This window comes from Sprattus sprattus (genome assembly GCF_963457725.1).
Source record: "Sprattus sprattus genome assembly, chromosome: 9".
In the NCBI taxonomy this organism is placed as follows: Eukaryota; Metazoa; Chordata; class Actinopteri; order Clupeiformes; family Clupeidae; genus Sprattus; species Sprattus sprattus.
In genome coordinates, this window is record NC_137928.1 from 15,040,164 (window position 1) to 15,067,663 (window position 27,500).

The following is a 27,500-nucleotide window of genomic DNA, read 5'->3' on the forward strand; positions in this document are numbered from 1 at the left end:
CACACACACACACACAAAGAGAGAGGCCTGACATGCCTACAGTCTTACCTCATCGTGCCAAGGATCCAAGCTCACCAACATTATCACACTCTGTGTGTGTGTGTCTGTGTGTCTGTGTGTGTGTGTGTGTGTGTGTGTGTGTGTGTGTGTGTGTGTGTGTGTGTGTGTGTGTGTGTGTGTGTGTGTGTGCGCGCCAGTGTCTCATATTTACACACTGTATCTGCTAGCTGTTAAACACTGGGTCTTGCTTCACTAATGCCTACCCACAGGAACTAATCCAACCCTTTATGTAATACAGGGCTTCAATGCAAAAGCCCTTTTATGGAATGATATTCAAGGAAGTACAATTAGAATGGGGAAGTGTGCTAAGTCCTCCCATAACAGGGTGATTTCAGGCTGTTTCACTGATTTTCCCCATTGAAGTCATATTTACCTGCAAAATTTCTGAATGTGCATTTTGATATTTTCCCATGGCCTGTAGGAGAGGGAGAGCACACACTCCTGCCACACTCACATACTTCACACACTAACCTCATTAGTGATTAGTCATTCACCTCATTAGTGTTTAGTCATTCATCTCATTGATGATTAGTTTTACCGGTAATTCCCCTTGTGGTCCAGATTGGTGATAATTTATTTTGGTTGGGAAGGAGACTTGAGCATACTCAAGTCATATACTCAAGTCCACCGCAGTAAACCTCTGTGCTTTATGCGATCTGATATCTGAGACCTGTATGAATATAACACTTTATATTCATCAGCAATGAGTCATAGCAGAGCTGACGCAAGATGCAGGATTCACCATGTGCTGAAATATTTAACTCACAACCTCTCTTCTATAGAGAGCTGGCGTGTGTGTGTGTGTGTGTGTGTGTGGGCATCTATGATTCCATATTCACCTGAAGTAGAGAAATGTAGTGTCAGGATAAGGAGGACAAGACAGAGAGAGAGATAGAGAGAGAGAGAGAGACCAAGGGAGTGAAAGAGTGATTGCCCAGATTACAGACAAGAAGAAATTAACACACACACTTTCTCACACACACACACACACTTTCTCATACACACACACACACACACCCACACACACAGACACACACACACACTTCCTCTGCCCCTGTTTCTGTGTTTTTGGGACATAAATCAGCAGACACTCCAGCCTCTGTTTGGTCCTTAGTTCCAGACTGGCTTACCCAAACAACCCGCCTGTTTTTCTAATACACACCCTCACGAGCAGCCACACATGCAAACATATGCACACATTAGATCACTGTGCTTTTGTGTGTGTGTGTGTGTGAGTGTGTGTGTGTGTGTGTGTGTGTGTGTGTGTGTGTGTGTGTGTGTGTGTGCGTGTGTGTGTGTGTGTGTGTGTGTGTGTGTGTGTGTGTTAGTGTGTATGTGTGTGTAAAATCACTTGTCACTGGAAAGAAGGAGTGAAAGAGATGGGAGGGCACTGGGGGAGACATCAGTGTCTCTCACACTCACACACACACACACACAGACACACACACACACACACACACTCACACATGCTGTCACAAAGCCTCTCTATCAGCTATGAACACAATTGAAACACATTTTTCACCTCCCACAGAACACTTACACAAACATAGACACCCACACACACACACACTCATTCACACACATATACACACACCCACACAAAACACCACCACAAGCCCTCACGCGATCTCGCATCTCTCTGCGAACAGCCACATCCTGTCAAGAGCCGAGGGGCTCAGGCCAGGGCGCGAAGTCGCCGATAGCAACCGCTCTCTGCCAACTCCTCAAAGACCGCCATTGTTTTGTAGAGGAGGAATTGCTCTATTTTTCACAAACGCGTGAGGGGAGCCAAAAAAGAAAACGGAGGCTAGAGAGCAAGAGTTAGAGAGAGAGAGAGAAAGAGAGAACGATGGAGAGAGAGAGAGAAATAGTCTGTCAATATCCGAACAGGGTAGAAGTAGACCCACACACACACACAAACACACACCCTTACATAAGGACATTCCAGCCAGAGAGAAATATTTATTTGAAGCTATTTGAAGGCAGTGAATAGGACCATGCCCTGGCTTAGGGGCTGTGTGTGTGTGTGTGTGTGAGTGTGTGTGCTCTAGCTAAGGCTGCGCTTGGCTGCCTGAGCACGGTTTAAACTGTCTAAACATTTCCAACAAAGACCACGGCTGTGTACTCTAAGTGAAGGGCCAGCTTGTGTTTTCAACCCGTCTCCCGTGTGTTTGTGTGTTGGTGGTCACAGAGGGGGAGCTGACCAGAGTGTCACACAGCTGTGTGTGTGTGTGTGTGTGTGTGTGTGTGTGTGTGTGTGTGTCTGTGTGTGTGTGTGTGTGTGTGTTTGCGGTAGGTGTGTTTGTGGTCAGAGGCAGGGCTTTATATGTGTGGGTGCTTGTGTGTGCTTGCGTGTGCGTGTGCGTGTGTGTGTGTGTGTGTGTGTGTGTGTGTGTGTGTGTGTGTTTGCGGTAGGTGTGTGTGTGGTCAGAGGGAGGGCTGTGTAAGCTTGTAGATGTGTTCCCTAACACAGCTAATCCAAGCTGTTGTCTGCCTGCCCCTAAAGCACAGGGCAGCAACTCACAATAACTTGTGCAAATAGTTGAAAGATGCTTGTGTCCTAACACTCATATTTCTCTTTGCGTCATCCATTATATCTCTCACACTCTTCTTCTGTATGTGTGTGTGTGTGTGTTTGTATGTGTGTATGTGTGTGTGTCTGTCTGTCTGTCTGTAATACCATGCAAAACATCAGGGCCTTAAGGCCGTTTTATGGTTCTACAACTATGTTACGGACGGACGGACGGATTAGACAGGCTCACGAACATTTATTGTTCTCTGATGGTCGTGGGAAAAATACATCTGAGGGGATTTGCAAGCTGTCTCAGCCAACTATCTAATGTTGGCATACTACTACCCACAAGGTAAACAACAATGTGTTGACGGATTGACGGAGTCGGATAGTTAAAAAATGTGGGAGGTGCACGTCAGGCCACGGAGAGGTACTCGGAGAGGGTTGCAACGTTGTAGAGGGCTCTCCGTGTCTCCGAAAATGGACGACCATAAATTGGCATTTAGTTTGCGGTTCTCTAGTCAAGGACTTGTTGTTGCTCGCACACACTTCCAAAGGCAGCTGGTTAATGTGTCTGTTAGCAGGAACACATCAGGTGCTAACCTGGCCACTCACACACACACACACACACACACACACACACACACACACACAGTTTCACATGCCATTAGTTCAGGCTAAACATTGCGATGGTTTTAGTTTGTGAGGGCTACTGAAGGTGTTATGGGTTCAGTATCCTGTGAATTTGAATAGTTTATTCTCTGCTGACCCTCTACCCACCCACACTCACACACACAAACACACACACACACACTCAGACACACACACACACTCAGACACACACACACACTCTCTCACACACACACACACAGACAGTGTTGGCTCCTCTTGTCAGCATTTTATGGTGTGTCTTTTTCACACCTCCACTATGGTCCTCAGAGGGGTCCGGACCCCATTCCCTTGGGAACCTGGTAGGGGGTCTATCCTTCTGTGTGTGTGTGTGTGTGTGTGTGTGTGTGTGTGTGTGTGTGTGTGTGTGTGTGTGTGTGTGTGTGTGTGTGTGTGTGTGTGTGTGTGTGTGTGTGTGTATGTGTGTGTGTGTGTGTGTGTGTGTGTGTGTGTGTGTGTGTGTGTGTGTGTGTGTGTGTGTGTGTGTGTGTGTGTGTGTGTGTGTACGTCTCCTATGCATTCACTGCAGTGTCACAATCTCAAAGGAAGGCATCCGAGCAGACAAGTGGCACAAAGGCTCTTTAGGGCAGCTTTGGCTGACTGTTTCATACGACGGACCCGAGAAAGAGAACCGTTCGCATTCTCTCGCTCTGTCTGTGTGTTGTTTGACAGAGGAAAAGAAAGCGCTCTAATTGGCTCGCCAGTGGCCATGGGCCCCGACCTGACGTTAGCTCAGACCAATCTGTCACTGTCACAGACTCCACCCCGACAATGGAGCACAATGCGACAGGAGCTAGTTCAGTGTCTGCGGGCGCCAGCGCTGTTTGCCTGGTGCGTGTGTGTGTGTGTGTGTCTGTGTGTCTGTGTGTGTGTGTGTGTGTGTGTGTGTGTGTGTGTGTGTGTGTCTGAATAAGCACGGCTGCCCAGTCACACCGCAGCGGTTTCTGAAGAGATTGCAGTCGTCATCTTTCTACCAGAACCATTACACCCTCGAGGTACCCCAGGATGTCTCACAAGAGTAGTCGAGAAGGGTGTGAGTGAATCCACAATGGGAGGTTGCTCTGCTATGCCTTCTGCAACACCACAAAAATGTGCACTTATTCAGGCTGCCAGACATTTACTGGAATAAGCCGGTCTTTCGCCCCCTGCTGGCTGTTTGTGGGAACAGCAGGCAGAATGCTGTATCACCAGGCCAACCTCTTGCCCCCCTGTCCCCACCGCCTGCACCAGCCTCTCCTGGCAGAGCCCCCAGGGGGAGCCAGCAATGTGAAAGAGCTGCAGGTGTGTGAGCAGGAACCAGGCCTGATCGCACCGGCCAGCAAAACACACAGGAAAGCAAAACACACGGACTATACACCAGCCGCTGCAAGGGTGGTTTGACTGGATCTGTATGAATAGATTTTAAATGTGTATGTACGGTTATTGACTCACATGGATATCAGATGTTTTTGGTACGATTAACACACATTTACTCCAATAAATCTGCTCTCTGGACTGCTGTCTTTTGCTTAAAGACATTATTCTGTATGTGTCAGTTAAGTCTAGGACTTTGAGGGAAAAGACTATAGATTCTGTTTATTCTAGCTAGCCTAAACCAGTGAACTCCCAGGCAATGTTTTGTCACACACATAGGCATCTGTTCCGTAAAGATAACCACTGACATTAATTCAGTCATTGACTAAACAAAAGGTTCCTCTGTTGAGGCACATACATTCTGTGACCTTTCAGGTGTTTGTGCTTACAGTGGTTGACTGATGCTGCTGCATAGAATAGGCAGGAGGGGAAAAATGACTAGAGGGCAAAAGCCGATATCCCTCCCAACACTGCTATCTAGTGGACATCCAGAGTAGTGCCAATCTCTCAAGGCTCTTCCTAGGGTAGGGTTTCGAAATTAGTCACAAGGTATATTCAGAGCAACTCTGCCAGTAGATGAAGAAACTTTCAAGGAATTCATATTTTTTTGGTAAAATTGTTATGGGTTTTAACAGAATGACAGGCAAAGAACCCACAAAGGCTCAAGGCTCTTTCTAATGCATTCTTTCCTTCAAGTGTATTTTTGGCCTCCACACAATCAGTCAGATAGGTGCTTTATTCATCCTGAGCGAAATTTAGGGCTGGAGTTTTGTTGTTATGTGCACTGAGCTCAGTGTAAAGTGTAATGAGTATAGTGTTCAGTTTATATAGCTGACTTAATATTCGCCCCCTTGTTGCGGGTCCTTCATGCCCCAGCCCCTGGAAGCCCTCTATGGTTAGTATGGGATTCTCCAGTCGCTGTGGTTTCTTTTTGGTCTCGAAAAAATGGTCCATGCCCTCATCTTGGCCTTGGCCATAGACATAAGTCTGTGTCTTGACGCAAAGTCTTAGATTTATTTTCTATAAAAAAGTGTGATTCCAGTTCACAGTGTACATTTCCTGTAGTGTTGCTGTGTAACACTCTAACCCCGTCTCTCATCTCCCCCTCCTGCGGCTGTAGTGTTGCTGTGCTTCACGCTGGGCCGCTCTCTACAGTCATCTCTGTAGTGTGTGCAGTGTTGTTGTCCAGGTCTCTTACCACACCTGTGTGTTTCCCCATGGCAGGCCCAGAAGAATGAGAGAGAGTCCATCCGGCAGAAGCTCGCCCTGGGCAGCTTCTTCGACGACGGACCCGGCATCTACACCAGCTGCAGCAAGAGTGGCAAACCCAGTCTGTCTTCACGGTAGGACTCTGTGTGTGTGTGTGTGTGTGTTTGTGTGTGTGTGTGTTTGTTTGTCTGCGTGTCTGTCTCTATGTCTGCATGGATGTGTATGAGTTCACATGTTTGTTGTTTTTGTATGCGTCTTTGGGTACCTAGAAAAGCGATTATTATGTGTTTGAGTGCGAGGTTTTAAAGTCAAGCGGAAAGACAGGGATGAAACCATTTTCTCTTAATCCATCATCTTCACTGAATATGAATATGTTACCATGGTGTGTAGCGTCAACAGTTGATAGACTTTAGGACATTAAGTGCAAGATTAGATCTGTCCTTATTTAATTAGCATGCGGGGAAGAAAAAAATGACTGTTGTCACTTAATGCCTCTCATTTTTCTCTTGCAAAAGTGCTGTTAGGGTGTGTGTGTGTGTGTGTGTGTGTGTGTGTGTGTGTGTGTGTGTGTGTGTGTGTGTGTGAATCATCATGATCACAGGTTGTGAGGTTGCGTCAGTGCAACTCCCCTCAGTAGGGGCTTAATGAGAGGATGGTCTCGCAGGCACTCACAGTATCGTTGCCCTTTAGCTTCAGTGCCATGACTGAGTCTGGGAGCATCTAATGACTGTGGAACGCATTCCTGCTCCCGGTGTCATCGGAGGGTCTGATCGCAGTGCATTTACGTTTCCCTGAAAGCCCGCCAGAGATCTTGGGGGGATTTTGCACACGAGGGAGTTTTGGTAGTTATTTTTGGTTGACAAGCATTCTCATTTTTTGATCACCTTTTCTGACCCCAGCTTACACCAAAAATACAGAGAGAGTGAAAGAAAGAATATGTGTGTGTTTGTGAGTTAGAGAGAGATGACAGTAAGTGATGAGAAATAGAAACTGCACAGTGTGTGTGTGTGTGTGTGTGTTTGGGTTCGACCACGGGTATGTCACAAACCGACCACAGCCCTGGCGTCTGAAATGGCAAAGGTCAGTCACGGGCAGTGTCTCTGAGTGCAGAGGACAGTAAAGGGTGGACATTCAGGGAAGACACAGAGGACTTCCTCAAACCTACACATCCCAGAAGAGGCCCTCTTCCTCCTACACTACTTCCCTCATGCCCCCATCCATTTACATTTCCTTTTACATTTAGTCATTTAGCAGATACTTTTGTCGTACAAGTGAGAGAACAGTCAAGCTGCGAGCAATAGAGACCTAGTGTTACAATAAATACTACTATACATAAGAAATAGAAACGAAAAATAAGTGCAGGAATGTAAGTGCAGTCCATCCAAACCCCAGGCCTGATTGGAAGCCTGCTAGGGTTCTGAAAAGGCCCCCTAGTTTTGAGGTTGGTAGGTAGAGGTGAAGGTTTTTTGTTTGTTTTTGACAAAACACAGCAGTTTGGTCAAAAACAAACAAAAAACCTTCACCAATGAATGATCTGATCGGAAAATCAATGATCTTTGAGTCTCATTTTCACCATGTACAAAACCTTTAAAAAGAGAGAATCTGTTTGGAAATAAGATTGAATTCAACAGGAGAATCTTTTTTTTTTTTAACACAAAATAAAACTAAAAATGTATTATTTATTATTTTGAAACTATAAAATTGATATGTCACTCAAATAATTGAAATTGGAAAATGTTATACATTCGAAAGCGCTGCAGAGAAGAGAATACAATTGAACATATCCATGGGTCCATTGCTGAATCATTTATTCATAGCTCCCCTGAAACATTATTTAATCATTCAAGTCCTCCCAAGCTTAATTACAGCAGCTCTGCCTACAGCTGCTTCCTGATGCCATTAACTGTATCAGAGGTCTCGGAGATAACCAATGCAGCCGTAGGCATGTTAGATTAATGGGTGGAAGTTCCCTAAGCTGATCTTTCCTGTAAATCTTGGGGGATATTTGTGATAATGACCATTGTGCTTTTGTGAAAGTTGACATGGTCACTTCTGCCTCATTAAGTTCAAGAGTCAGATTTATTTGCCATATGACATTTGAGAATGTGTGCGAGGTATGGTTCAGAGCCCCTTGCTTGCGTGAGGGGGGAGGAGTTGAGTGAAACTAGTTGAGGTGTATGCAGCCCCCCTCCTCCACACACCACTGCCACTGTCGGGTCTCTGAGCGTTTTAATCATTTCTGTACTACCTCATAATTTGATAACTCCTCAGGGCACCTTCCTGTGCTCTAGGTGAGCACACACTGACTGTGGCCTTTCCTCTGAAGATGGGGCTTATTTAAGGGGGCTCTCGATGAACTGCGACCTTTCCTCTGAAGATGGTGGTCATTTTAAGGTGCTTTCGGCGAACTGCGACCTCTCCTCTGAAGATGTTGGTCATGTTAGGATGCTCCAACTGGTTGGTCTGCCATGATTTGATAAGGGCCTTTATGCATTCCCTCATCCAACATCTCAATCTTTATTCTCTCCCTTTCTTCGTAAAATTTCAATTGGAATTACAATTATGGCTTCCAACGATTGCAAAAACAGCGCTCTCATTTTTCTTGTGTTATAAATCGAGCACAGCCCTCAAGTTCTAACCTACTATTTCGGCATCAATACCGTCTCTCTGCTGCCAAGTCAAGTCAGAGAGGGTATTTGTGTACATTAATTTGTACACACACCTGTCTTCATATAACATGTTCATTTGAACATCCCCCCTACTCCATTTGATCCCTCCCCTCACTTGGAAACTGTCAACTGTAAGGTTATAACATTTACATTTACATTTAGTCATTTAGCAGACGCTTTTGTCCAAAGCGACGTACAAGGGAGAGAACAATCAAGCTAAGATATTTTTTTTATATATATATTTTTTTTTTTCAAAAAAAAAATAGAAAACGACATAGAAAGAAAAAGAAGTGCGGGACTGTCACTGCTTAAGTGCAAGTTAAGCCAAGGTGCCAGTTAGGAAGGGAGGTGCTCTCTGAAGAGTTGGGTCTTCAAGATCTTCTTGAAGGTAGAGAGGGACGCCCCTTATAAAATCACTGCCTACCATTCCGCTCTCTTGCTTTGAATTTATGGAATGTTGACGATGTACAATTCTACAGTTCTAAATTACAAAGTATATCAAATGCAGAGTCATTCATTACCAGCAGTGTAGGTTGTTCCCAGATGTCCACACTCATGGAATGCGTCTTGTCTAATCAGACATTAATAAATCGTTTGACCAGATGAAAATGTTCTTTAAACTTTACATGTATTTTTTAATGTATTTTTTATATGTTTTGCAGGTAAAATCCACGGGTAAAAAAGACAGTAAAAATTTCAATAAATTTTTTTTTGTCAATGAGTAATCGCGTTAAATAATTGTGATCTCAACATTGACCAAAATTATCGTGTTTTTGATATCTTTTACTCCATAATTGAGAATCCCTTAGATCTCCCCCTGATTCACATCCTCTACCTCTACCTTTGCTCAGGGACGGCACCTGGCTCCATCTACAGGGAGGGAAAGCTTTGAGGGAGCTGGCCTCGCTGTTTCACATCCTTGTTGCTCTGTGTTTTCCCCAACGGCTGCACGAAGGTGCTATGGCTGAGAGAGGGCTATGGCTGAGGGACTGATATGGCCGAGAGAGTGCTATGGTTGACCTTGTTAGCGTCTAATTGTTTGGTTCATCTCATGAAAATTCAGTTTAACGTCAACAGTTTTACTGCAAAATATCGGAATAGCTTCAAAAAGAAGCCTCCGCTCTGTGAAACTGACCAGGGATGCACCATGTTGTGCCATGTGTCATCGGTGAAACTACCAACCAAGTCCCTATTGTTCCCTGAAACTCCACACAAATTGAAACAACAGTTTGTTCACCAAAGGTATAATAATGTCAATGATGTAATGCAGTGCAGGGCCACTGTTGCTATCAAGGTTTCAGGCCTGTTGCCGAGGCACCTGTTGCCGAGGCACCTGTCACCATAGTAACTTGAAGTGTCTCAGCAAGGCAGTTGTTGATGAAGAAAGCTCAGGTGTCTGGCCAATTCAGGTGATTTTTGCAGTTTTAGCGTTTTTAGCAATGCAGCAATTAGCATAGCAGTTTCAGGTTGCGGTCAAAGGCATTTCCATAGCAACTTCAGTTTCTCTCACCAAGTTGCTGCTATGGCAATTTCAGGTGTCTCACTATGTCAACTGTTGCTTTTTTTTGCCTTCAGGTGTCTTACTATGTCAGTTGTTGCTATAGCTAATTGAATTGTGTCACTATGGCGACTGTTGCTCTGGTAACTTATTGTATTCCTCCTGTGTGTCTCTCCTCAGGCTGCAGAGCGGGATGAACCTCCAGATCTGTTTCGTGAACGACAGCAGCAGCGACAAAGACAGCGATGCAGACGACAGCAAGACAGAGACCAGTCTGGACACGCCACTCTCTCCTATGGTGGGCTTACATACACTATAAAGGACTATAAAACAGCAAAAACTGCAACGGAACTTATGACTATATTACAGGCCCTAGCGAAAAATAGACAAAACAGCGTTAAATAGATATCCTCAATATTTAGTTAATGTCATGGGAGAAATAAACATCCCTTCCTGTGGCACAATTATTCATACTTTCCTCATTAACAATTTCAATATCTCTGCCTAAATTGCTAATTGAAGTTCATTGATTTTGATTGAATAATATAACATGCCATATTTGGTTGTGGGGCTGTTGTTAGAGAAGTAATGACCATAATACTATACAAAAATATATGGTCTCCTCTTCTTTGTTGACAAAAATAAAGACAGTAAAGAGTTTGGGCAAGTTTTTTTTTTTTTTACATACATTTTAGTGTTATATATTTTGTATCTACAATAATGCATGTAAATCTAGCAACGATTAGCGTTAAATGACGTCGGTGCCATCACATCATCGCCCTGTCTTAGTCATGGGGGAAAAAGGAGCTTACAAACATATTTTGTCACATTTTTTTGGAAACACTTCTTGGAAACAACATAGATGTGGTCCCCCTAGCTATTTGCAATGCTTGATCGGGTCCCCATCAAGCACCCTTTCCAGTGGTAATTCTGTGATGGTCATTTGTAGACTTGAGCAGATTTCACTGATTCGCATCAGAGGAACTGTTCAAAAAAGACACGTGATTTCAGCCTGTATTTACTCTTTTCAGGAACTGGTGCAATTATGATTATTAGATGGCTTCACTGTTCGAAACCCAGTGGTCTTTTCACACTTGATGGACATATCAGAAAACAGACATGCTTCTCATATCATTCCGTCACGTGTGTAAGAAGCAGAGAAATGGGGGATCATATTAGGCCCGCTTCATATGCAGTTCACATCCTTCACAAATATATTAATCGAATCCAATGAAAGTATTACCACCACTCAGGCATATTGTCTGTCTGAGCTCAATGCAGCTTAGATTCACCACTAAGCACAGGCATCACAAGTACACAGACAGGAACTGAAACCGTATCTTCTGAAACTCGCTCTTGTCTGTCTCATTAGAATGCATCTGAAATTTGACATTCACAGTATGTGTGATAATGGGTTTGTGTTTGTGTGTAATAGCTCTCTCACTCTCACTCTCTCTGTCCGTCTGTCTCTCTCCCTCTTTCTCTCTCTTTTCTGTCTGTCGCCCTCCTTCTCTCTCCCTCTGTCTCTCTCTCTTTTCTGTCTGTCGCCCTCCTTCTCTCTCTCGCTCTCTCCCTTTCTTTTCTGTCCGTCTCCCTCCTTCTCTCTTTTATTCTCTCTCTCTCTCTCTCTCTTTTCTGTCTGTCCTTCCCCTCTCTCTCTCTCTCTCTCTCCCTCTCTTTTCTGTCTGTCTGTCTCCCTCCTTCTCTCCCTCTTTCTCCCTCTCTTTTCTGTCTGTCTATCTCTCTCTCCCTCTCTCTGCCTGTCCTACAGAGCAAGCAGAGCTCGTCCTACTCGGACCGGGACACCACAGAGGAGGACTCAGAGTCTCTGGAGGACATGGACTTGGTGAGCCGTCAGAAGAAGCTGCAGGCGGAGGCTAAGCTGGCACTGGCGATGGCCAAACCCATGGCCAAGATGCAGGTGGAGGTGGAGAAGCAGAACCGCAAAAAGTCCCCCGTCGCCGACCTGGTGAGAGAATACACACTTGCATGTGCACACCGACAGAGAGAGAGAAAGAGAGAGAGAGGGAGGGAGAGAGAGAGAGAGAGAGAGGAAGACATGTTCAATCACATACACACACACACACAGGAGACACATAGAGAGAGGAAGACATGTTCACACACATACACACACACACAGAGAAGGAGAGACAGAGAGAGAGAGAGAGAGAGAGAGGAAGACATGTTCACACACATACACACACACACACAGAAGGAGAGACAGAGAGAGGAAAAGAGAATCTCACTGTTTTTCATCCCTTCTCTCTCTGCCCATGTCTTCCTGTCATCCGTTCTTTTTCACACTCTCATTCCTGTCCCGTGTAGTCTCTGCACATATTGGTCTTTCCCTGAGGTCTGTATGGTCATCTCAATGGTCACTGTTTGCATGATGAAAGCAGGGCCTCCACCTTTAAGTGTGGCTACAAGAATGGCTTGTGGCTACAAGTGGCTACGGTATGGATTTTTTTCTTACCAAGGTGAAGAAGCAACATATTCCCACGGTTTGGCTCTTTTAAACTAAACTAAAGGTCACTGGCAGCAGCAGGCTAGTACCATTTTGACCAACAGTTTTGATTCAGCACTCCTTGGGATTTCTTCCTAGTTCCAACTGTGTTTTTGACAAATGGAAACCAAAACCAGTATAGGCTGACAGTGGTGCTGTGGAAGAGGAGAGAAAAGGGACTCTACTGACCTTTAAAGATCTCACAAGGAACCCTCTGTACATTATTACAACACGACCAGTGACAAAGTTGCTGTGGAAACCAACATAGTGTCTAAAGTAATTTGTGTTCTCTGACACTGGCAAGCTAATATTTAATAATATTTTATTAAAGGTCGATGTAAAACAAAGCAAAATGAGCCCAAATTGGCAACACAACATTTGGCTTAGGAACTACATTCGTGACCATTGGTGAATTGAATAGTGTCATCCGGCTGGCATCAACTATATGCGCATTAACTTACCACATAAGATAAGTATGTTCGCTATACAATTGCACTTAAGATAGAATCGATTTCTGTACTCAAGCCAAAGAAGAATTAATGATAATCAGACAGACACAAAATAAATCCCACAAATGTTTAATGGGCTGTCCCTCCCCCTCACACGTGAAGCTGAAGTGATCAGCAACTGAAATGTTTTGACAGTCAGTGATGATAACCAAACAATGATTATTTGGTTAATGTTTCATATCACACACCATATGCACTCCTGTAAGTTTCACCAATTCAAAGATTTCGGTGCTGACGGTTCTGAGCTCAACCCCTTCGCTAGGCATCACATGACCGCAGCGCTGCAGTGTTGTGAGTGTGTATACAGAGACTGCCATATAATGGTGCTTTTGTGTATGAGCACATTTTTGTCCTGTACTCAGGAAGCCTGCATCACTTCTTCTTTGGTGATGTCATGCAACTGTTGTCATCCACAGTGAAACTCACACGTTCATGTGCAATCTCAAACAAACACACCCAAACACAAACACACACACACACGTGCAAACTCAAACACAAACACACAGACACATATGTGTTAACTCAAAGCTAGTACGTACATTCATGGCTGTTTTAAATCTCCCCCACTACCTCCACGCACTGCATCCTCAACTCATAGTGTATTAACCCATCATGCATCTGTACTTCTCCACCTTGACCTTGTGCTGATTCAGTGGAGAGGAAAAAAGCAAAAAAGAAGTGTGGTATGTATTATTTATGGCCCAGGATGCACTGGTGTGGTTGCCTAGGGCTGTGCGCTCAGACCCCAGAGCAGATGAGACTGAAAGCCAGAGACCACAGAGCAAAACCTGGGAGGGAACTGCAGCCCTGTCAAACTAAATGGCAACCCCACATGTTCAGCTCCGCTGAATAAAGAACATATACATATATAAAAAGACTTTGACTTTTAGTGTCTTTTCATTAACAGTTAATAGTACACAACACAGCCATAGCAACATGATAGAGCAAGAGAGAGAGAGAGAGAGAGAGCAGGTGTTTTATATGTTCAGTCATTTGATGATTATGAAATAAAAAAAGTAAAAAAGTTCAAAGTTCAAAAGAGTTTATTTTAACAACAGTGTGCATTAAGGTTTAATTGTTAGGCTCTTACAGTAACTAAAGTCACTTTATAAAGATATTGTCTGACTGAACACATCGTTACTATACTGCAAGAATCTCCCCATAAGGTGAACACTCATCGACAGCCCACCTAGCCTTTAGAAAAAAGCTTTTTCCTGTGCTGCTCATTTCCTGTTCCAGCGTGTCCACTGGTGTAGTTCTCTCTGACGGTCAGTGTAGTCACCTACCTGCTAAAGGTCACTCTCACAGTTCTGTCATCAACCTTCTCTGGAATCTCTTCGTTTTCTTTCTGTCTTATTTTATTTTGCGTAGTTGCACACTGACTCTGGATCAGGATCCCCTGGGGCTCATCATCTCAATCATCAGTTACAGTCTGCATACGGCAGATAACTCATTAAACATCAGTGACATCAGTAGAACAAGTTTTTTTTAGGATTACATCAGGAAAAATATGAAATACCAGAAGCCATCTTAACTGAGCTCAACTCAGCACTATACACTTGGCACACCTAACGACTAGAGACTTGATGACCTCACATTCACACAAACCACACTTCTTCTCTCACTCAATATCCTCTCTGCCTCCCCCTGTCTCTCTCCCTCCCCTTCCCTCCCCCCCTCTCTCTTTCTCACTCTACCGCCTCCTCTCTCACGTGTCTTCGTACATGACGGCGTGTTGATAGAGTCAGCTTTCACCGCCCACGGAAGCTTCCTAGCACAGTGACACTACGTAATCACACAAACACATACACTCACACACACACACACACACACACACATAAACACATCTACACACACACACGCATTAACACAGATAAAAAAAAACCTACCCATGTGTCCACAAAAACAGGGATAAAGTCCCTATTGAAAGAGAGTCCGAAGAGAAAAGTAAAAGCGAAAGCAAGTTGTTGGAAGGAGTCCAGCGCTCGTTCAGAGCCTCATGAGTGGTGGGGGGGGGGGGGGGGGGGGTTCTCCCTCCCTATGAGAGCATGACAAATCCCAGAATGCATGAGGAACCACAGAGGTGGAGGCTGAGCTGGGAAGAGACACGTGTAGCAGGAAGGACCAAAACACACACCACGTGAAACACACAATACACACACAACACAAACAGATATTTACTGCTACAGTGCCTAGTTCAAACTGAGACCAGGCTCCAAAGTGTCAGAGCTAAGTAGCATGTCTTACTGCTGCAGTCTCTGGAAAATACAGACATGTGTAATTGAAAGCAATAGTCAAAATACAATTTTTTACCATATGGTGAAAAAAATGAATTCTTAAAACTTGCGCAGTGATGCATTAAGACACATTCATCATGTGATTCAGCATAGAAAAATTATATCTATTGTGATTCATCACAGAAAAAATTAAATGTCTTATTATTCAGCATCCTGTGTGTGGGTTGCATCAGGCCAGATAAGGCTAGGCCATAGTTACCACAACAGAGATGTGTATGGTAGCGTGCGCCAGACGGCAGGGATTTTTTATTGTGTCTTATCTACCTCTGGTAAGATGTCAAGGCAATGTCACCTAGAGAAATTTCCCACACCCACACTCACATTGGTTCTTACGCTAGGATGGGCTTATAGTAAATGTCACACAAACACAGGCAAACGAAACAAACATACACACACACACACACTCTCACACACACTTAGACACACTAAAACACACACTTACACACACACTCTAAAAATACAGTTGGAACACCACACACACCAAGTACAACCCCATGAACGCTATCCTGAGATTCAGATTATTATCTTGTAGTTTACTTGTTGACGATTGTATAAGTTCGGTTTTAGACTCTAAAATACTTTTTAACACCTTGTCTCTAAGAAGTAGAAATCATTGAGGGCAAATGATTTTATTGATATAATGAAACTTTTTTGTTAAGGGGAAAAAATAAATGTATACCATTTGTTGCCATCATGACCTTTACCCCTAAAGGTCATGATGGCAACAAATGGTATACATTTCTTTTTTGGGTTGGGTTGAACCTGTGGGGGTGGAGTTCTGATGGTCAGCATTGGGCTTATTACAGTAACACTTTAAGGGTATTATTTAGTTGCTGTTGTTTTACTTTATGTTTCCTTGGCTGTTGAAGTGTGGTGCGCCGGTTGTCCGGTGTTTCTGGTGCTTTCCAGGATGTGTCCCATGATGGTTCTTTTGGGTTCAACTATCCAACATATCCACAGACAGTAAAATGTGGAGAAAATGATCTCGTCTTTTCCCCGTCTCTCTCTCTCTCTCTCTCTCTCTCTCTCTCTCTCTCTCTCTCTCAACGAAGAGAGTCACTTCAATAAGTATTCCATTTTGTTGCAAACACCTTCCATGGAAACACACACACACACACTCATCCTGGCTGATCATACATTGGACAGGCGAGACACACACACACACACACACACACACATCCTGGCTGATCATACATTGGACAGGGGAAACACACACACACACACACACACACATCCTGGCTGATCCTCCATTGGTCAGGGGAAGCACACACAGACACACACCCACACCCACACACACACACCTCCTGCCTGTGTTCCTACACACTGGCCTCTCTCTACTGCGCACCACACCAGATGTGTGTATGTGTGGTGCAATAACTTTGTAGCTTGTAGAGTAAGGCAGTAATAAGTCTGAGTACTCCAGGCACAGGGATCACGCATATCATTACACAATCGTTATACTGCACTTTACTGATGTGGCTGGAAGCATCTACTACTGCTAACGTTGTGTTTGTTTCTGTGTGTGTGTTTGTGTGTGTGTGGGTGGGTGTGTGTGTGTGTGTGTTCCTGTAGTTGCCACATATGCCCCACATCAGTGAGTGCCTGATGAAGAGGAGCCTGAAGCCGTCTGACCTCAGAGACATGACCGTCGGCCAGCTCCAGGTCATCGTCAATGACCTCCACTCACAGATCGAGAGTAAGCGCAAGGATTCACTCACACATACACACACACACACACACACACACACACACACACATACATACACGTATATCCACCCACACACACTCAAACAGACATGACCATCGGCCAGCTGCAGGTCATTGTCAACGACCTCCACTCACAAAGAGTAAGCGCAAGGATTCTCTCACATACAAACACACAAACACAAACACATAGTAGTCACACCAGATCATTTGTATAGATCATTTTAAATCCTGTGTGTGTGCGTTTGTGTGTGTCTGTGTGTGTTCAGGTCTAAATGAGGAGCTTGTGCAGCTGCTACTGATCAGAGATGAGCTCCACATGGAGCAGGACGCTATGCTGGTGGACATCGAGGACCTGACCAGGTAAGATTCACACACACTCTGTCTCTGTCTGTACGTCTCTCTCTTTCTCTCCCTCCCTCTCTGTCTCACTGTTTCTCTCTCTCTCTCTCTCTCCCTCTCTCTCGCTCTCTCTCGCTCTCTCTCTCCCTCCTCTCCTCTCTCTCTCCCTCTCTCTCTCTCTCTGTCTTTCAGTATTTTCATCTCTCTTGCGTTGGAGTGATCTTGTGACTATGAGAGATGCCGAGGGGGAATTTGGTTGTACATTTTGTAATTGTATTGTATTGTGTGTGTGTGTGTGTGTGTGTGTTTGTGTGTTTGTGTGTTTGTGAATGTGTGTCCAGGCATGCCGAGAGCCAGCAGAAACATTTGGCGGAGAAGACCCTCTCCAAATGAAGACTCTACAACCATACCACCCCTCCCCCAAACTCAGACATACTCCACATCGCTCAATGACCCTGATCCTGACCCTGTCCAAATGCGCCTACCACCTTCTTACATACACACGCACACGCACACGCACACGCACACACAAACACACACACACACAAACACACATCATAAACATGGAGGGAAAGACCCTCTCCAAATAAGGCCACCACCACCTTTACCTATCGACCCCACCCTCCCCCAAACCCCCCCAACTCATCCTCCATACTTGCCACTGATGCCCCCAACCCAAACCCCCCCAACACATCCTCCATATCTGCCACTGATGCCCCCACCCCTACCCTGATATTTGCTCCATCTCTCTCCATCGCCTCAGTCAGTCCAGAAGAGGGCCACCTCTTTCACTTGCTTCTGTGGTTGTACAAAGAAAAAGAAAAAAAAACTTGCTGAAGATGGAGCACTTCATGACAGATGAAATATTTTAAGTGTGAGTCTTGGATACTGTCCCTGGCTTTTTCTGTGCAGTGATTGGCCTTGCTTCTTTACAGTTCATTTTTTTTTTTAACTCTGCCACTAAATTATAATTGTCAAATGCAAAACTATGGGAAAAAAAATATATGCTAAGCAATTAGTAGGGAGTTGAGTCTGTAAAAAAAAAAAGAAAAGAAAAAATATATATATGAACAAAAAGACCTAACTTCTGAGACTCTTTTTTTTTTAAGTTGGACAGTATTGAAAAGTTGGTCTCTTATTCTGCACAAATGGTAGTTTTCAACTGAAACTTTTCTTTGAAGGTGCTAAAGGAGAAGACGGATAAATGCCTGCCTTGTAGTAAAAGTCGTAGCTTTTGGTAATCTGTTCACTCTAATCGGTATTCAACATTTTGTGAATGTTGATTTTTCTGACACGAGTCATTTTAAATGAATAAGTGTGTTAATATCATTTCCATCCTGTTGTATTCAGAATCTTTATTTGAGGGAAGAAATGTTTATGTACAGATATGTAAAATAAAAAAATAAAACTTTGTTTCATATACTGTTGGTGTTTTTGTGTGTTTTTGCCAGTGTACATTATCATAAACTACTTGTGTTAAAATATTACTCACGATTGTGTTTACTGAAGTAACTGACTGATAATGTTATGGAATCATAATATCAAGACCTCCAGCAAAAATAACACTAAGGTCCCTCAGAAGAAACTCTTACTTTTGAACGTGTAAACATGGTTTGATTTGGTATCCAGATAAACGTGACAGACAAACTCGAACATAGAACTCCAGAGCTAGGTACGCTGTTAGGTGAGACTGGTTGAAATGACCGCTCCCTCTCTACCTTCATGACATCACTCTCAACCCAACAGGAACACATGCTCACACATTCACACAGAATGTGAGCACAGACTCGCACCTCTCATTGGTGAAACTGACAGCGGGATGCCGCCCACTCTGTTGGTGGTGATGTCACACCTCCACCGTGGTCACAGGTCCGTCATCTTGTAAGTTTCGTGTGGTCTAGTGTGAAAGGGCAGTTAAAGAGAAATGATGTGGTCATGATTGTTTTAATCATTAAAATATTCAATTCTTTTTGGGGATTTCACATAAATGCATACACTGACATAATAATAACTGACAATTTTACATCTGGTCATGTGATAATGCATACAGATGAATGTAAATATACAAAATCAAATTGAATGATTTAATCAATAAAAACAGACCCTAACCCTAACACAGCAAACGAGTAGGGGAGAGCAGTTTTAAGGAGTGTTTTATTAAACATGCTTGATACAACCTATATCAATGTTTATCTATATGTCTATATGTATGTCATACACATGCAAGTCTTGTAAACCATAAGCGTAAAATCCTTCTACATCTTTGATATGGAATCATGACTTAGTTTCATTGTTAGCACAAATGTGTGATTGTGTTGACATTAAATGTTAGTTTACGAGATAACTTCAGGACAATATTTAGTGTTTTAGTGTCAGTGCATAGGCTACTTTGTTAACTCACGAGCCTCTGAGTTTGGTATCTAGAAGTGTTACGCTTTTGCATGCCGTGCTGCATAGGCTACCCCGTGTCTAAGTTGTATTCCTATGTTTTCAAATGCAACGACCTACCTTCTGCCCATGGGCTCTCCATCTTAGACATCATCTGAAATGAGTCATGACTGAGGAGCAATTCTAGGGGGGAAAAAACTCGGAAAGCAAATAGCCACTGTTACTTGCATTTCATGAAATATTTTTTTATTAATGCACATAGACCGTGATTATTCAAACTGAAATGTAATTCTTATTAATATGTAAATGCATCATTCGTCGAAACAGGGCAATGAGTAAACAACCCAAAACTAAAAACGAAAGTTTTTTGCGAGCGTATATTCCAATGTAGGCCAAACAAGAGGAAATTTCTCGCTTGATCACTCACTCGCTTGAATTTGCGGCACTTTCAGTGTAAGGGGAACCCCTTTGATGGTGTAGGTAGGATTCTCCTATAAATACAGACCTCGTCTCAAAGATGGTATTCTAATATTTGGTTGTCGAGGTAGAAAGCAACAAAGATGCCCTCAAACATTCTGTTCTGTAAGTATATCTAGGTAACATGTGCAAAGCTACCTTTATGAATGTAAACGTGCAGCTCGGATAACAATCTACCGAATCTATTGTGAGCTGATGTATTTTTGTCTATTTAAATGAATAATCTGAAATTGAATTGGTGCGCAGGTACCGTCTCCTTTTTGCTGTCTGCGCTATTATGGCGCGGCACTCACGCAAGGGCGCTCCTATGGGTAGACTCCCAAGACTTTGACGGACAGAAGTGTGGCCAGCTTGCAAAAGATGTGCTTTCAAACATCACTGAACTTTTGAATGATGTACGTGAATAAACACTCACTCTCACTCTTACTGTAATAGATAACAGTGCTGTCAGATTATCATTTGTATTTTTTTTTCCAGACAACCCTGTTCAAGGGCTTTAACTGCTCTGAAATGATACCGAAGGTGAACAGCAGGACTACAACAGCATATGCCTGCGCTCCGGCTGTCTCGGTAAGGACTTCTAAAATCAAACTTTGGACCTAAGTAAATACGATTAAGAATATGTCCTCGTGAACATTGTGTATGTGTTTAGAATGTATACAAACTGAAAAACAAAACTAGACAATGACGGTACAGTTAAGGTGCTCAGTTCTGAAGTTGCTGAAGATAGTTACAATGATGATGATGAGGATGATGAGGATGATGATGATGATGATGCCGTGTCAACAGTCTGATGATTTGCATTTGTTTCCAGGGTACGTCCTGCTCAGGCCTTTCCGCTCAGAACATGCCATTCAATGAGGTACTAGCCATTTCATTCATGATCACATATCGACACGACATATCGTGGGCTATTATTATACGGCTCCTCAGAATGTTGCAAAAAGTTACATTGATTTGAATGGGCCACCCCAACGGTCGGAGGTCAGATATGTAAGGGATAATGTATAATCCGCCGGTCATATAGGAAACTAAGGGTGAATATAGTGAGCCCGACGGGACAAAGATGACCCTGACACGCAAGAGGTCTTGTTGCGTCCTGAAGGGATTTATATTCCGAAACTGACAGGCGGCCAACACATTATCCCGCTTATTATTCGGTTACTTGCAAAACGATAGAAAGACTTTCCTCCAAAATACCTCTTTTTATAGATTTTTTGTTGTTTCGCGACTTCCGCTTAGAAAAAATTGTTATTTACGCAAACAGAACTTTAAAGTCTCAAGCCTTGATTAGCAAACTATTACACACTCCGTTCCGCGTCGGGGTCCTGTTCGTGGCCCACGATTCCATTCCATTCAATTCAATGGAACTTTTTCCAACATTCCAAGGAAAAATAAATATAACAAATAATGAAATCATGGTTTAAAGACTGTTTGACTAAACTTGGCTGTGTGGTGGTTCTGTGCAGACCGACTGCCTGGTGAACATCCGAGCTGACATGGAGCACTACACGAATGTTCTGCAAGCTTACCCAGATGACAAACTGAGCCAGATGGTGAAGGCCACCGGAGACATGCTGGAGGTAAGACACCTTTGCATCCTTCGAAGGGAGACGGAGGAGTAGCTTTAACAGAGGCATCACTACCTAAGGGAGAAGGAGGAGTAGCTATAACAGAGGCATTACTACTGAAGGGAGACGGAGGTGTAGCTATGACAGAGGTATTACTACTGAAGGGAGACGGAGGAGCAGCTATAACAGAGGTATTACTACTGAAGGGAGACGGAGGAGTAGCTATGACAGAGGCATTACTACTGAAGGGAGACGGAGGAGTAGCTATAACAGAGGCATCACTACTGAAGGGAGACAGAGGAGTAGCTATAACAGAGTCATCACTACTGAAGGGAGACGGAGTAGTAGCTATGACAGAGGCATTACTACTGAAGGGAGACGGAGGAGCAGCTATAACAGAGGCAATACTACTGAAGGGAATCACAGCGCCACTATGTATTAATTAAGTATGGTAGCTAAGTTAGCAATTAATAATGCTTTGTCTAATGCTACATCTTTTAACTGCATACACTTAAAGGTACCCAGTGCAACTTTATGTAAACATTCAATGAAAAATGAACATTACATTTCTAGTCTTTTTTACATGTAGTAAGTTTCAATAACTCCATACCATTACATATCGACATTCAAGGAGCAAAGATGAGACGTCGTTGTGTGGTGAGAACTGATAGAAAATCGTAAACAACAACAATCGCCGGTGGGGAGAAGCCATTTTTCCATTGACTGGAAGCCTGCTTTATTTATTGTAGGTTACAAAATATAAAGAAAATGGCGGCGATTGTTGTTGTTATCGATTTTCTATCAGTTCTCACCACACAACGACGTCTCATCTTTGCTGCTTGAATGTCGGTATGTAATGGTATGGAGTTATTGAAACTTACTACGTGTAAAAAAGACTAGAAATGTAATGTTTATTTTTAAGCCTCGAAAGGTGCACTGGGTGCCTTTAAATAAGTAGTATATTGTTTCAATCACTAAAAATTATGTATTTGGCTAAGAAGTCTTAATAAAAAAGAAGAGGATAGAGATGTTATACCACATGTTTTTTTTTTTATCACATCTCTATGACAGTCACCTAAGGGTTGTAGCCTAGTCCATTTATTGTCTAAGCAAAGCTCACATTTATTTCTGTCAAATTCACAAGTTAATTTATATTTATGAACATGTACACCCACCTCTCCTCAGCAATGCAACTGGGCAAAGTCTGAGAGCGCACCGACATCTGAAAAGGTGGGTTTCTAAAATCTCACACACAACTTTCAGACTTTATTGCCAATATCTCATTCTGATGTTACAGGCTAACAGGCCACATACATAAACTCTGAATGTCATCTTGATAGCATGGAGTGGAATGAATGTAAGGCAAGAGAAAATAATGTATGGAAGCCTTGGAGGTCCAATTGCTCACAGTTTTTTCCTTTTCCTCCCATTAGCTGTGTGCGTCTGGAGACACCTTTAGCGACCGCATGTGTTTGTGTGAGGTGGTCCAGGGTTTCAAGTTACGGGCCGTCACCATCAACAGAGCCCTCAGCTACATCTCCTCCGGAGAGCACCGGAAGTAAGCCTTCCTCATCACCACCATATCACCATCATCATAATCACCATCCTCGTTCTTTTCCTCCTCAGTAACATATGTCAGTAACATTATCATTCAAACAGAGCCACGTTTGGAACTACAGATTGTTTCTCAGTAACAGTACTGGTTTCTAAGCCGTGGAACTACAACTACACTGATTATATAAGCTTTTTAAAACTTACCATCAGCAACAGAGACTGGCTGACTGACTCTGTAAATACTCATAAATTATTTATTTATTTATTGAGATGATATTTATTTATTGAAAAGTTTTAATGTATTTATTTATTGAAGTGTCTATTTATTTATTGAATGATGGATTCAACAAGTATTTATAAAAAATGCTATTTATTTGTGTGATGTTTGTGATCATCCTATTTATTGACTTTAAAATAAAGTATTGTTTCAACTGCAAGTAAAGTGTTGTGTTCAGAAGATTTCTGTCAGACAGACAAAACAAATATTTTTATTCAGTCAAATCTTATGCTACATCAGTGAAATTCCTCAAAAATATCAAGTTTAAGGTCAGTTACAAGGCCACTGTGGAGTCCACTGGAGAGTACTCTTACAACCGAGGAAGACTGCAGTGATTGAGATTAAAATGAAAAAAAAAGAAAAGAAATACAAAAAAATACAAAAGATATAAATCAAGGACATAGAAATAAGTACCTTGGCCTGAGATGACATACAATTACATACACAGATTTATCAGTACAGCTCAGTTAACACCAATGCCCACCCCTGTGTGCGCTAGCTTGCTATCCTCCAGTCAGTCTCAGGTGTAAGGTTAGGCTCCGTTCCAGCCTTTTGTCTCTTTTGACTCCCTTCAAGTAAAAGTTTAAGTTCAAAATCACATCGGTTCAAATTTGCTAACATAGTTGCCTTGACTAATTTGCTATAATTGCCACTCCCTTTCCCATCAACTGGCCCTTGTGGCAGGAATGTGTACTCTATTAAACTGGCAGCTTTTCACAGGACTCTGATTGCAATTAAACGTTCTGGGTGTGCGCTCTGGATCTTCAGTCGACCGTTCTTATTGGAGTTTTATTCTCAGACTACTTTCCTTTTCTAGAAAGTGCTATTCCAATCCAATTCTATTGACTAGTGCTAACGACTGACTAGAACCCATTAAAACGCTATCAAGTTCTGACAGGTACAAACAAACAATCAACTAACAAAAGATATGTACATTTTTGGTCACATGGGTCACATACTATATATATACACAGATGTACAATTTAATATTAAAAAAGCCATTATCAAAAACAAAGGACGAAAATCTTTTCGAAATAAACAAGCTTAAGTTTGAACCACTGGTTCTGTTGTGTTTCCACTGGCAGTAGAGTCTGCAGCACCATAATCACTTTTCTGCAGTACTTTCCCAACATTTACACATCTACGGATTCTCAAAACCAGACCTTGTATAACCGATCTTGAGTGACAAACCAGGGGGCTGTATGAATAGCTTGCTTGAGGGAGAGACAGGACCTTTTGAAGCATCTTTTCAAAAGAAAAAGTGGTTTTACAAACCCGCAAAAGGCCAGTTTTAGGCAGCGTCTAGTGCCTGTGGTAAAGGTTCAGTGATACACACACACACAATACACTTGTGCACATACACACACACACACACACACACCCACACACACACACACACACAATACACTTGTACACATACACACACACACACACACACACACACACACACACACACACACACACACACACACACACACACACACTTCCTATCTAAAAGGTCAGACTGAAGTGTGTTTGGTCCCTTGTGTTTAGTCCAGCAGTTCAAGCAGGTGGATTCCTTACTTCCAAAAGTCCAGCACACTCATTTAGTACAGTTACCCTGCAACATATCTGAAGAGAAAACACAAAAACATCAGTATGTCAGAATGTGTGTGAGATTGTTTGTGTGTGTGTTTGAGAAAAAGGGAGGGAGATGTACTGGTGAAAGCCCCTACAGTGTCAGTAATTTCATGCACATGCACACACACACATACATACACACACATACACAAAAGCACACACACACACACACACACTCCTCCTCACCTTCCAGGCAGTCTCGGACCTCGTTGGGCACGTCGTCCTTGTCCAGACGCTTGTGCAGCTCCCTGGGCCCAGCCTTTCCCTTGTGCCCCCTCCTCCACTGGTCCAGCATGCGGAACTTGTGCATGGTGGTGTCCTCGTCCGCAGCCTGGATCTTCTCCAGCTCAAGCATGGTCCGGCTCAGGTAGCTGATGGCCACCTGCTTCCACTCCTTGCCCATCCGCTTGGCCAGCTCCATCAGCTGCTGGTCCGTCACATCCATCGCTGTCGTCGCTTTCTCCGACCTCACGCCATCTGAGGCCACGGATATCGACAAGGGAAACAACGATTTAGTTTTAGTTTGGGCTTTTCCTTGTTTGCCTTTTTAGTTTGTCTTCTTCTTGCCATGCCATTACACACACTCTGTGGCCATGCATGCTATCAAAAGGCACACACAATGTGATCATGCATATCAACAGAGAGAATGGTGGATACATTAGTAAAGGCTGAATTGTCATGGCCCTGACAATATAGCAAGAAAGCAAAAAACTGTTTAAAAATAGTTTAGCTGACTAATCTGAAAAAGTAGCATCAGCCTGAGACAAACAATGAAACTGTATGTATCAGGTCACAATTGACAGCATTTGCAAGAATTTGCATTAATTCCACATATCCTTTGAAAACAATCAGTACTAATAGCTGCTAGACCAATCACCTGACTCGTCGGCCCAGCGAGCCCTCTTATTGGACAGCTCCTCCTCTGACGTGCTGGCGCTCCGCTTACGCCCTTAGGACAGACACGCATCAATCAAACCTGACCAGTCCAATTCAATTTGAGTTTGACCAACAAACTGTAAAGTTTATACTCCACATATTACAAGTTACAAGTTACAAGTTACAAATCTTTTATTGTCAGATGCACAGAATAACACAGGGTCAGACTGGGCACTGGAATTCTTAAGACAAAGCACAAGGCACCGCACAACAACCTACCATAACATAGTATAACATAACATGAAGTACTCCGAACATAATGTCTACGTGTTAAACATATAATAACCTATACATATAATAACATGTAATAACCCTACTAAATATACAATACAGTTTGCTAAACCTATAATAACCTATACAAATAATAGTAACATATAATACACATATGTTTAACCTATGCTAACCTAGTTAACCTATACTAACCTACAGACAAATCCAGTGTGGGAGTGTAGCAAGGTGCTCAATGGACGTAAAAGAAAGACTGAATTCCTCCACAGTTGGATTGTCGGTGGTTTTAATGGGATGACACAAAAGTTTCAGATATCACAAAAGTAAAAAACATCAAGCACCTAATACTGGTATAGCAAGCAGTTTATGTTGTGTTCCATGTTCAGAAATGTCACCTAGATGTCCTGAGGACCCTCAAGAATCATAGTTCTTGTCATATATGATTTTTTTGACTGCCCCAAAAAGAAACTGACACAAAATAAAAACAGAACCTAAATGAGCTTACCCTCTGCTTTTCTCCTTGGCTTCACCTCAATCCTGTCGACGCAGTCACCTGTGAGGGGAATCAATGTTACATGACATGAGTTAAGGCACATGCATAGGTCTAACACACACACAGACACACACAGACACACTCACGTGTGCCAACACATACACACACATGCATAGGTCTAACACACACACAGGCACACACAGACACACACACACACACAAACACAAACACACACACATGCATATGGCTACCACACCCACAGACACACACACACACACACACTGAAACATGCATACACGCACAAACACATACACACACGCAATCTATGTCTAACACACCAACAGACACACACAGAGACACACACGCACCAACACATACACACACACATGCATACATCTAACACACCCACAGGCACACACAGAGACACACACGCATACACACACATACACACACACACACACACACACACACACACATACACACGCACACACACACATACACACGCACACACTCACGGATACAGATGGGGAAAGTGTCTGCTGACCTTCTCTGATGGTGGCCGTCCAGATCAGCTGGTCCGAGTCCACCTCGTTAAGAGACAGCTTGAAGGGGGGCGGCTGCTCAAAGAACA

General features: G+C 43.1%; 1 protein-coding gene across 1 annotated transcript in view; it reads left to right on the top strand.

Moving 5' to 3' along the window:
* Positions 1–18,745, top strand: part of schip1 (schwannomin interacting protein 1) — a 56,778-nt gene extending 38,033 nt beyond the window's left edge. The window contains exons 3-8 of the mRNA XM_080845378.1: positions 5,819–5,937; positions 10,151–10,268; positions 11,742–11,939; positions 16,852–16,975; positions 17,253–17,346; positions 17,667–18,745. Coding sequence (XP_080701504.1) covers positions 5,819–5,937; positions 10,151–10,268; positions 11,742–11,939; positions 16,852–16,975; positions 17,253–17,346; positions 17,667–17,718 — 705 coding nt within the window. The 3' untranslated portion in view covers positions 17,719–18,745. The remainder of the gene's footprint in view (positions 1–5,818; positions 5,938–10,150; positions 10,269–11,741; positions 11,940–16,851; positions 16,976–17,252; positions 17,347–17,666) is intronic.
* Positions 18,746–27,500: the final 8,755 nt, after the last annotated feature.